The sequence below is a fragment of the Coenobita brevimanus genome, chromosome 91 (genome assembly GCF_032717465.1).
Source record: "Coenobita brevimanus isolate Jiangsu-jjx chromosome 91, ASM3271746v2, whole genome shotgun sequence".
Taxonomy (NCBI): Eukaryota; Metazoa; Arthropoda; class Malacostraca; order Decapoda; family Coenobitidae; genus Coenobita; species Coenobita brevimanus.
Genome location: NC_137044.1, coordinates 6,457,165 through 6,470,095, shown reverse-complemented (window position 1 = coordinate 6,470,095; position 12,931 = coordinate 6,457,165). Strand labels below are relative to the sequence as shown.

The 12,931-nt window shown below is 45.0% G+C and overlaps 1 protein-coding gene across 1 annotated transcript in view; it reads left to right on the top strand.

Annotated features, from left to right (window-relative positions):
- The window catches only part of LOC145411815 (uncharacterized), a 79,113-nt gene extending 67,002 nt beyond the window's left edge, over positions 1–12,111 (top strand). The window contains exon 4 of the mRNA XM_080281771.1: positions 11,589–12,111. Coding sequence (XP_080137897.1) covers positions 11,589–11,801 — 213 coding nt within the window. The 3' untranslated portion in view covers positions 11,802–12,111. The remainder of the gene's footprint in view (positions 1–11,588) is intronic.
- Positions 12,112–12,931: the final 820 nt, after the last annotated feature.

Below are 12,931 nucleotides of genomic sequence, written 5' to 3'. Positions count from 1 at the left end.
CTCTCTCTCTCTCTCTCTCTCACACACACACACACACACACACACACACACACACACACACACACACACACACACACAATCACTTCACTACCTCACTAGCTCCCCCATTCACCATCGCCCCTTTCATTCACTATCGCTTCCTTTTTATTGCCTTACCACCGGGTGAACAAAAACTCCGCCTGGGCATTCTTCACACCGGCGTCAGCGCAGTCGTGGGACCGGGCTCAGATACCATCACTCCAGGGTCATGCCCCCTTCCTACTCTCCCTCCATCTCTATCGCAACCTCTCCTTTCCCTCTTCCCCTCCCCTTCCCTCTCCTCTCCTCTCCCCCTCCCCTCTCCTCCCCCTTCCTCCTCCCCCTCCCCCTCCCCCTTCCTCCTCCTCTCTCTTCCCCGCCCCTCCCAACAGACCTCTCTTCCCTTCCCATCACTGCTAATGTTCTCGCCTTGTCCCATCTTTACCTTTATGCGACCCGATCCCGCACTTTTCCTTTTTCATGCTAGCGTGCCTGAATTTTCTTTTTTCTCCTTTTTAAAATCCTTTCTTGATGTTTTACTTCCATCTCTGGCGCAGCTGCTTCCTCCCTTCTTATCCCATACCTTAGATCTCTAGTCACATCTCTGCTCACCTTGTCCTACCTTCCCCTTTTACGCGACCTCCCCCTTTTACGCGACCTCCCCTTCCCTCTGCCTTTTTAGTGCTAAAGTGCGCGATTTTTTTTTCTTCTCTCTTGATATTTTGCCTTCGTCTACCTCCCCCTTCTCCACTCCTCCTCACAGAACTAATCAACCCATCACGGTTAATGTTCTCGCCATGCCCCACCTTTTCCTGTACACTCCTCTCCCTTGTTTTAATGCTAAAGGGCATTTTTTTTTTTTTTAGCTTTCCTAGATATTTTACCTCCATCTTGATAACAGTCTCTCCCATCACCTCTCTTCTTTTTTCAAACATCTCTTCGTACAATCACTAATGTTCTCTCCATGCCACACATTTTCCTTTCCCCCCTGTTTTTGCGTTAATGCTTTGGGGTCTGTATTTTACTTTGATGTTTTACCACATTCTCTTTCAGGATCTGTCTTCCGTCCTTCCCTCCTTTTTTCGTTAACATTAATTTTTACCTTCCAGTACGCTGCTATTCCCATCATGACCCGTTTCTCTCTTCACGTAGTTGTTTTTTTTATAATATGGATTTTCTTTTTTCCTTCAGATATCTCACAGTTGGCTTCACCTTCCCTCCTTCTGCAAGCTTTATTTTTACACCATCACTTCTCTGCGCAATTGTTGACTCTATACAGGGGTTTTATCCGTCCCTGTGTGGAGTACAACTCTCATGTGTGGGGAGGCTCCCCACATACAGCTCTTCTCAATAGGGTGGAGTCAAAGGCTTTTCGTCTCATTAACTCTCCTCCTCTTACTGACTCCCTTCAACCTCTGTCTCTTCGCCGCACTGTTGCATCTTTATCTCTTTTCTATCGCTACTTTAATGGTCACTGCTCCTCTGAACTGTCTGCTTGCATTCCTCCACCTCTACGACGGGCGTGTAGCACCCGTCTGGCAGCAAACTCTCATCCTTTTTCTGTCCAACTCTCTAATGCAAGAGTTAACCGTTACTCCCAGTCTTTCATTTATGCAACAGGTCAGCTCTGGAACTGTCTCCCTCTGTCTGTATTTCCTGCTGCCTACGATCTCCAGTCTTTCAAACGCAGTGTGTCCAGGCATCTCAAAATGATCGGATCTTGAATTTGGCTCTATATTGTATCTTGTTTTTCTCTTGGAGGGAACTGTTACTGCGGGCTCATGGCCTTTGGTTCCTTCTTCCTCGCAAAAAAAAAAAAAAAAAAAAAAAATGTTCCCACCATGTCCTGACACTTCCCCAGCGCAGCCTTTTTTTATGTTAAGGATTAGTATTTAATTGTTCTCTCTCTCTCTCTCTCTCTCTCTCTCTCTCTCTCTCTCTCTCTCTCTCTCTCTCTCTCTCTCTCTCGTGTGTCATTTTGCGTTCTTGTTTTATTTTCTGTGTACTCCTTCTCTGTTTTGTTCTCTTTTCTTTCTTTCTTTTTTTTTTGGCCTCCGCACCTTTCTTCTTGGCCGATAATCTCTGAGTGAACATGGGCGTCGTGTCTCCTTACATTCACTTCCCCCGCCTCCCCCTGCCCCCTTATCTCTCAGTCACTGCTACATCCCCCACCCATTAACCTATTCAGTCCCATGGCGTATATCTTTCCATGCTACCTGCAGACAATTTTATTCAGGAGAGAGAGAGAGAGAAAGACAGAGAGAGAGAGAGAGAGAGAGAGAGAGAGAGAGAGAGAGAGAGAGAGAGAGAGAGAAAGACAGAGAGAGAGAGAGAGAGAGAGAGAGAGAGAGAAAGACAGAGAGAGAAAGACAGAGAGAGAGAGAGACAGAGAGAGAGAGTGTCAGGTTGTGAAGAGTTTTAAGCTTCATCATTCGCAAATAATTTTCTCTCCAGTGTTTAAGAAAATCGTCCGGAGACGTAAAGAATGACTTACACGTCCCCTGATTGAAGAAATATCAGTAAAACTATCCGAGATTTTATATGACCAGGAAATAAAATAAAATCGTTTAGAAACAACAAGAAAATAATTATATATACATCTTGTTGAAGAGAAAATAAAAACTAACAGATATTATATATTTAAGAAGCATAACAAAATCGTCTGGAGGTTTCAAGAATGGAATACAGTACTCGTCTGCGTCCAGGAGCTGAAGGGGTTAACATGTACGCCTAAGGGGCACCCGAGCGTGTAGCCACTAGCCCACCCACTCGATCATATCACGCATTACGTTCATTGGCCGTTCCTCCCTCTTGCACGGTGCCTCCTTGAACGTGACCCCTGACCCCCGTGTGGCTCCCCGGGGTTTGTTCATGCAACTCTAGACGGCTTCGTGTAACCCGAGGCGACTTAGACCTGTATTCTCGTCAGCCAAAGGAGGATGTCGGGCACCTCTTCCTTCTCAGTTTATTTCTGCATCTGGTGTACGTTTGGGAGACGCTTAGCACCTCTTTCTTGCCAATTTATTTTTGTATCTGGTGTACTTTTTTATCCAGCTTCTCTTTCATCAGTTTATTTCTGTATCCATTGTATATTAAGGAGGCTTCCCAGGACCTCTTTCCTACCAGTTTCTATATCTGATAACTTTTATAGAATTTTGTCCTCGTATGCTGTTTCGGCAGTCTTTGTCGATATTAAATAATATTGTGTAAAGTTCATAAAACTGAATACCGAGACGTAATATTTTAGGTAAATCGCTAGGAAAGAGGTGCAAAAAATTATCCTAAGATGTGGAGAAACGGGTCTTAGAGAATTATATCGCTGCGTAATGATGCGGAGAAATACCGTAAGCTGACAAGAAAACGTGTCTTAGAAATTATATCACTAAGGAAGACGTGCAAGAAAGCTTTATTAGCTGACTATAATACCGGTCTTAGAAAAAATATCTGAAGCTGACAGTAATACTTACGTAGGAAGAGTATATCGCTAAGGAAGACGTGCAAGAAGAACCCTATAAGCTGACGATAATACGGAAATCAGAATACCGCTGGAGGTTCTCATGATGGGGTGTTCACGCTGAGAGGGATCCATGTCTCCCGGCATGGAATCGGATGCTGCATAGGAGACATGGCTTGTGTTTGTCTGGGTGCAGGTGAATGAGGTGTATATTTGAAGTCGTGAGGCGCTGCTAGTAACACGCCGACAGTTTGATTGCGGAGAAGAAATATGAGTCATGTAAGCTTAATTTCTACTGAAGGGATTCATTTGTTTGCCCTTTAAATAGTTTTGTTTTGAAGAGAAACGCTTATAACTCAGCGATTGGGTTTCACACGTATGTTACAAATCCACTGAAAACTAATTAAACGTTTCACTCCGAGGATGTGTTTTTCCAGTCTTAACCTCACTACACAATTTTCTTCAGCTTAAGGGAGATGTCCTAAGTTGAAGGCCCTTATGACGGCTATATTTTACCTCTCCAGTTCGAAGAGTCTATCCTAAGGTGAAAAAATTGCCTGGATATAGCAAGAACGAGATCAAGAAAACCTCATCGGACTTAAGGAGCTAAATTTCAACATAACCTAGCTCATGGCGATGGCGAAAGAGCCGAACTGCATCCGACAGAGCATCGTTAGCACACCCCCGCGTTACTGGGTCCGGGCCGGGCGAAGAAAACAATGGGAGTCAGAGAAACAAAAGCTCAATTAATAAGTTATGTGGACAAGGTACCCATCGCGGGTGCCGGGGGAGGGGTCGTGCTGGGAGGCGGTGAGGAGGTTAGGAGAAGAATTTATGACGGATCTTAAGCTTCGCCTTTCACTTCCGATGACTTGTTTTGTACTTTTATTCTTACTAACTCCAGACAATTTTATTCAGCCTTTTGAGGAGATTCTTGGGACTGGAAGGGCTTGACTTCATTTTCCGTTTGATTACAGGAGATCCTTTCGGGGGGGAGGGGGGAGTTAAATCGTCTGGTGGAGGATTGATAATGATTAAGAATATGTCGTCGGTTAGGAAGTGATAAAGTTTTGTATAAGATTGCTTGGTAATGCACATATCTTCACTCATATGGCCACCAAACACTTCACAACCAAACCAATGTGAATACTAAAATAACAAAAGCAATAAAATAGTCATTTTGTATAAGAGTAATAATTCACTGTTATGGTGGCTTCATCGTAGAAATTAGTTAGACTCCTTTTATGAACACAGCCCCAGGACCAAACCCCAGGTGCTGATGATTTGTCGACCCTGGGAAGCCTCCCCAATATTTATCCCGGCCTTAATCACCAGCCTGTTTGATCGATTCGGAAGCATTTGCATTGTCCATGATCTTGTTGGATCAGATGGACCTGCTAATGCTCGCACCCAGTGACCTGCCGCTAATGTTCAGAGGCCGCATGTATAAACCCTGCAAAGTTCCATTTGTGTATCAGATTGCCTGTATATTACTATTGCCATTACTTATAGGCTACCGCTCCCAAACGCGTTACAGTCAAATGTCGGTGAATATTAAAATGGCTGAATATGAAAAACGAAACGATTTGTAGTTATAGACATGGAGACTTGGTGATCCTGTGAACTGGGCCAGATCTTTTATAAATCCTTGTCCGGAGTCGTTAAGTAGTCCAGCCTTTGTTTCGAGCGCCTTGATTTGCATCGATTACGAACTCGGTCCATCAAGCCCGCGTGAGGCTGCTCCATCACGTCTGCTTGCGGTGTTGAGAAGGCTGGAGAATGTTTTAATTGAGTGGCTACTTTTAAGCAGCTAGTTAGTTGTATTTTTTATGAAGAGATCCTTAACCCTTTCTTGCCGAGTGCGTATTCTTTTACAGCGTGTTCTTGCTACTTATAGATTATTTTAATAAGGTTGAGAGAAACTTTTCAAACCTGAGGAGATAATTATAGCCTTCGTTAGCTCTCTCTGTATGAGAAGCCTTTCTTAAGTTGGGTAAAATCGTGTGAAAGTGGTATGAATAAACTATAAAAGAGACGCCACAGGATTCAGTGCATTATATTATTGTGATAGCCTTGAAACCAGGCTTATTGGTTAGATAGATTTATCGGGTCATCATGTTTAACCCTTCTAAGCTACAAGGAAAATACTACCGACAAAAACCAGACATAGCTCAAGTCACTGATGGTGGTCTTGCTTAGGAAGTTTTCTCACCTGTAGATCATAATAGGCTCAGTTCTTTCGCGAGGACGATCGATCACCTTGAGCATTATTCTCATTTCAGGAGAGCAACTCTTCGTCAGCGATTATTTTGCATACGGCACCTTAGTGTTCTCCTTTTTTTTTTTTTTTTTTTTTTTTTTTTTTTTAAGGCGACATAAATTAGACATATTATGCAGAAGAATATTAACGTACCTGATACAGAAATAAACTAGTAAAGAAGATGTACTGGAGAGCCTCTTTGAGTTGTATTCTAAATGGCATTGTAGGGCATCGTAGCACATTTTACTCTGCGATTTGTCCTTCCCCTTACACCTCGATAAATTCTTGAATGTCACTGATACACATTATGTTAATATAAAGATGATGTAGATAGAACAGGGGAGACTCTTTGGTTGTACTGTGCAAAATGAATCACTTAGGAAGAGGTGCTACGAATTCTCCCATGCGACTTAGTATACCATTAACCGAACAGAATACGGCCCTGTCTGGCTACTGATTCTCTCTCCCTGCCCTTAACCTCCACGACCAAGGCTGACCAGGGAGTCCAGGGTTCATGAAGGGTTCGGCAGACTCGCAGTGCAACATGTCTATCCTTCATACTTTTTGACGACGAGATTTTTAGCTTGCATCAGAGCCACGATTTATCCCTCTCCCAAAAGCTTAATTCGTACCCTCGCTGCAGCCACCTCTCCTTCAATTTTACCTTTCTTTCTCCTCCAGCTTCCCGTTTTCCTTTTCTCTCCGGCTTTTTTTTTACGCTCGCTTGTTCCCTACCTCCCTCCCTCCCACATATTATTCTTTTCTCCCTCCAACTCCTGTCATGCCCAGCATCAATCTTCTCTCCTTGTACTGCTTGCTCCTGTACCTTGCTTCCTATTGCTTCACTTTTGCTTTCCCCTTCTTATCACCATCCAGTGTGCCTCCTTTCTTCCCTACCACTCACTTTACCTCCTGTATTTTCCCAACCTTACCAAAAGCCCATGTATTTTACCTCCCCCCCTTCCCTCTTCCCCATCTTCCCTTCCCTACCACTGGACTCCATACCTTGCCTCCAGCCCCCTCGCATTATTCTCCTTCATCTTTCATCTCCCCTTCCCACCTCCTTTATCACCCATCTCCTACTCTCTCCCTTTCCACGTCATTCCCTACTCTCTTCCTTTCCACCGCATCCCCTACCAACTTCCCTCAGCACCTCATTCCCAACATCCTCCCTTACCTCATCCCCTTCCCCTCTCCCTTACCACCTCATCCCCTGCCCCGGCCTCGACCATCTCCCTGGGATCCCATCTCGTGTCGGTGGTTGGTGGCTGCAAGTGGCTCGTTCATGACCTACCGGTGACCCCTGACTGACCCCTCATCCCGACCCAGCCGTGTGTGAGCTCCCCCGTGACCAGTGGTGCAGGGGGGGAACCGGAGATTATTTATGCTCATTATGTGGCCACGATGAATGATGCTTTGTGTCGTATATTCGTTGCCTTAGAAGACTATGTGGCACGTCTTCCTCTGCGATTCGTTTTGAATATCTCACACTTCAGGAATCCCTTGTATTTTTTTTTATATCACTTCCATGACAACATTTTTTGCATTACGAACGTTCAAGAAACTATGAAGGCGGTTTAAGCTAAATAAATCGCTGAAAAGGAATTGGGACGAAATCTGATAAACCCACAAATAATACGAGCCTCTGAGTTTTTGAACGGACAAGGGGAGCTGGGGGAAAGAAAGGGGGCGATAAATTCCGGACATGAGTGCATACAAATTGGCGGGGAAAATAATGTGACGTTAATTTCGGATAGTAAAACACAATCACAACTCGATCTTAACAGCTTCCCATCCCCTCAAGCCTTCTTCGAGTCAGTTACCAGAGGTAAAGACGAATAAACGCTCGTGATATCTTATTCCCCCAGAGCACAATGGGATTTTTTTTTTTAAGCTTTGAAATGGGGGTCTTGAGTTACGCCACACAAGGGAATTCGCTGAAGAAATCTCCCTACTGAAAACGTCACCGCCCGTCCGTCAGCCAAGACAAAAACATAACAATAACACGATGTCTTAAGAAAGGAGATAAAACAATGTCAGATCTCTCCCCCGCGCTGGACGTGGCTGTGGCCTGAATCAACAAAGGAGTGATGTGGTCAGACGGGGTAGCCGGGGGAGTGAAGGGCCAGATACCATCATGATTCCTGCCCTGGATGAATATATTGATGTCCCCCCCACGAGATGTATTTATCATGAACAGTGATTGTGGTCTGACCGGGAGCACTGAGGAGCTACTGCCCGACGCTCCTGGGGTCATGGAGAAAAAGGAGGAAAGGGCGAATACACTCCTGTCATTTACCATCGTTTCTCTCCGCGTGAAAAGAAGGATTTTTGTTTTACTTTCACTTTTGTCTCGTGTGATTATTTTGGTTCGGTTTTACTCCACATTCATGGTGATTGTGTGTGTGTGTGTGTGTGTGTGTGTGTGTGTGTGTGTGTGTGTGTGTGTGTGTGTGTGTGTGTGTGTGTGTGAAAGAGAATTTGTGAGTATGTACCGTATATCTTCTCTCCTATTTCATTTGCGCTAACTTTGGTATCCCTCATGCGGCGGCCCCACGCACTAACTCTTCCCCCTTCTGCCCCATCCGTCATCCTCCACCACCACCACTAGATCTCCTTCCTCCGCATTAATCTTCCATCTTAACATCATGACCCTCTCAGCCGCCACCACCACCACCATTTTTGTTGCCTTTTCTACCACCATCGCTACCACTGTCGCTACCACATCCACCATCATCATAACTGGCATCACAACCATCGCAACCACATTCACAGTAATAATCACTGCTAGCATCACCATCGTCACCTCCGCATCTGCCAGCGTCACCACTACTGCCATCACCATTACTGTTACGGCATCCGCCATCATCATCACAACTGCCATCACCATCATCGCAGCTAATGCACGTGCTATCCTCACCTCATTATCATCACAGTGACATCCAGCATCATCACTGCTGTCATCATCATCACTACTGCCCTCGCTACCACATCCTATTTCATCTCTGCTATAATCACCATCGTTACCACAGCCGCCACCATCATCACTACTACTACCACAATCACTACCACATCCATCCCATCAACAGTACTACCATCACCCCCACCACCATCATTACTGCCACCATCACCATCGCTACCACAACCACCCCCATCATCATCACCACTACCATCACCATCACGTGCACCATCACATCCTCCCTCGACTCCCCCAGCTCATTTTCCGCCTACTGCCATCCACGACCGGCTTTCCACAACGAACAGGCGGGAAGCTGACCCTAGTGCTGACCCCGGCTGTACAGTAGGGGACGAAAGTTAGCCTTGTATTTCACCTCATCTGCTTCTCACATTCCTCTGCTGGTTGATATTCTAAACTGAGAGAGGCTTGGCATGCTTTTCTTCCTATAGGTGGCCGTTTAATATGATGAATCAGGGAGGAAAGTGATGAACGTACCTCAAGTTTGTAGTAGACGCAGTGGAATGTTGAAAGTTTTTCCGTGATTTTACCCTCTAATTTTTCATCTTTTCATACCATCCATTTGACTCGTATTCGTCTTTTCGTATCATTCCACGGTTGATCTTACTGTATCAGTAGACGAACTTTTGATCACGACTGTACACTGGGGTCAGCCTCCCTCCGTCAAGCGGGGGTGACCTTACCACGGCCACTGCTAGCTGTCAGACACGGCAGCAGGGACGGGGTCAAACTTCTCAACCGCCTGACGTGACCGGCCGGGCCCCACTCCTCCCGCCTCAGTCACGAGCTAATTTTTAGCAAATCGATCTCGGCACTCACGCTCAGAGCGACCTGACGTCACCCCATCATCACTACGGCGGGAAACTGGCCGACAGAAAGCGGAGACATGCTTGGCTCCTTCTTTAACCGATTATGAAAGAGAATTCCGAGTAAATATATCAGATGAATTCTCAGAAATCGAGAGGCCACCCCTATATGAAAAAAAAAAAAAAAAAATCTTCTGGCAGTAGCAAAAATAACATTGGTAGCTTGTTTATGGTCGTCAAAGGGTGGATGGGAATTATTTTTTGTCATAAGACGATGGGAAACAATTCCGAAAGTGAGTAGAAGTGCCCGTCGTTGCAAAAAGCTAAAATATCTGTCGTATTCTGAGGTTAAGAATTATTTTTTTTAACTTGGCTGGCGCTGCATCAAAAAATAGAAGTGTCAACTCCCTTGTGTCCAACTTCTTGGAGTTCGAAACCTTTGACCTCCCCGCAAAAATGATGGCTGAGAAAGCTGGTTTAAAGTTAAGCAAAAATAATAACAATTGATTCTATCTTCCACGACGGAAAAAATGGTTACTCCAGCGGGACGTTGTTTTCTTGGCTAACTCCCTATAATCACGTGACCCTGGCGGCCCGAGGGAGGCGTGAGGGGAGGGCGGGCTCGGCAGCACGATCGGGTAATCAGTAAACAAAGCTACCGGGGTCCTGCGCGAAAATTACTATTATATAGCATGCAACAGCGTTACCTCCCTGACCCCACCATGGTCCAGCGTCTCCGCGCCGCACACGGGATGGACATGGGATTGATGTTTACATGATCTCGTCAGACGCTCAGGCCGGGAGCTCATTCCTGCCCCATCGTGTCAGGATAATAATTTCTCGCTTACTGCTGCTACCATCAAAGGTGTCTAATGGAGCCACGGAACATTAATCATTTTCACTTATCAACGAGAAAAAATACATACCTGTTAATCGTGTTGGAGTCATAGAACATAAAACTTATGCATTTTCCATTCCAAAGTAACCTACACGAAGATAAACACCAAAAGTTTGTTATTTGTATTGACAATTCTTGGCATGGAGCAGTGAAAGCCAAAGCACTATAATGTCCACTCCAGAGTAGCTTGTCACTGAGATAAATAGAGAGGAAAAAGAATGTGTTATTCGTGTTGAGAATTGTAGGGATTAACTTGGAAAGAAGTGTAATGTAGTTGTTGAAATGAAAATCCCACTTCGCCCTGCTGTATCAAAGTGAAGGCTCCGCGATGCGATCTCCCGACTCATCCGTCTGCTTCACGTTTGCTCTGAGGCGGCGTGAGATTCGACGGTCATTATATCCCAGCACCGACATGCACCTCATAAAGTAGCCTCGCCTCACCACTTCCCACCTTCCCGACCGTTTCGTTATTTTCTTTTACTGTGTAAATGCTGGTGCAACTGCTACGGACTCATTTGCATACTAATATTCCCAAATGGTTGCTCATCCGCGGGTGGGATGAGGCAGCTATACTCTTTTCACCTTAACTTGGCTCGGAGTTTCGTCCTTTTGCATTTTACTTCACGCAGTTGAGTGGCAGAAAGAGACAGTACTACGAACTTACATCCTTTCCATAGCACTTCTTTATGAGCAGAACTATATCTATCTATCTATATATCTAGGCTGCTTCCCTCAATGAAAGGGAGGTACTGGTGTTAATCTGTTGCTCCAGCTCAGTATTCAAGATGGAAAGATGACAGTTTTAGGCCAAATCAAAGGGAAAAGAGTATAGTCTACAGGAAATCACTGATACGTAACGCCCCCTATCAGTGTTTACCAGACTCAATACAAAAAGTACACATCAAGATGATTAGTTCTTTTCAGACTAAGCAATGACGTAATGCTCTCATCAGTTTCATTCAGAGCACTCATTATCTTATATTTCATTTCGTTCGTATGCTGATGTTAATGACTAGTGGAGATAATTATTTTATCATTTATCTGTGGTCTCGATGGCTGCATATTAGTTAACGCCAGCCAGAACCTGTCTGAGCGTCCATCATCCCTGAAATACCCTCAATTACAAGGTCGTTAAGACACCTCTGTTAAACCATGATTTTTTCCTCTCCCTGCAGGCGTTCCGTGAGCATCGTATCGACGGGTCTGCGCTGCCTCTGCTGACGGAAGAACACCTCACCTCCAGCATCAACATGAAGCTGGGACCGGCCCTCAAACTGCGCTCTGTCCTCGCACGTCGCCTTGGTGCCTGCAACGTTTGCCTCCACTGCGACCACTGCCACTCCCAGACCCAGGAACGGCGACCGAGTTCAGCTTCTTCTGGGCAGTAGATATCAGGCCTTCCTTATGAACCCAAAGTGAATCCCTCTGGGCATATTCTAAAGTCATTCTTAATTCTGCACCAAGTGTGAACGCTGGAAGAGTTCAGCTGTGGTTCAGTTTGGGGAGAAGAGGCACTGCCCAGATTCCAGCAGGGTCAGTGTCATGAAGGGCGGCGACGACCTCAGGGACAAACAAATCCAACGCCCATTGCACCTTCTCCTAGATAAACCTACGTAGTTAGAGTCTCGTGATAATGGCAGTGTTGTATGGAGTGTAAAACCGACAGCAATCTGGAGAAAATGTCTCCCAGTCCTGTTGACCAAGGTGAATGCGAAACTCGGTTGCTTACAAACAGTATGTATGTGAAGTGACCTTTACTATGTTTTTAGAAATAACTAATCTTCACTCATCTATTGAGAAGCAAGTGAAGAGACAAAAGTTGACGAGCGAGAGGTAGAGAGTGGACATAAAGTGATGATATTTTGTTGCTGAGATAAACGAACTGACAGACGACCTATAGTTGCTGTTGCTTAGTCGACCAATGAGACATTCCGTAGGTGTTCAGCAGACGTTCCGCATTGTAACTCGAGGCATGCGCTTACTAGAACCAGATTCTCTAACGTAACTGGTCGCAACATAACAAAAAAACTAATTCACTCCATAATTAGAGTTCAGTATTCTGTCCAAAGTCACATGTTGTGCTTCGAGCAATTTATGATGATACTTTGCGCTGGTTCGGATTACGTTTCAGAATCTGGCGCTTGGTGCTTATCTGCCCTTGAAATTTGTTATAGGGCTTTCAAAAGACAAACCCGCTCAAGATTTTCAAGTCATAGTTTTCACAGTTTTGTTGTTTTCTTTTTTTTCGTAGACTGGATGTGTTTTGTACAATTGTTGATAAAAAGAAGGCTACGTTAGAAAGGTATTACCTCAGTTAGTTGTTTTTTTTGGCAGTTCACAAGCATTGCGACTGATATAACCTTAACAGATACTGCAAGAGAGCTAAAGCTAACAATGAGTTCTTCAAGCTGTAGAGTTTAGCTTTGAATGAAGCATCTGGTTAGGTTTGCCGGGGAGATGCGAGTGGCTGGCCTGAACATAAGGTCGGATACACAAACGATCTTACCGTAAATTCTCT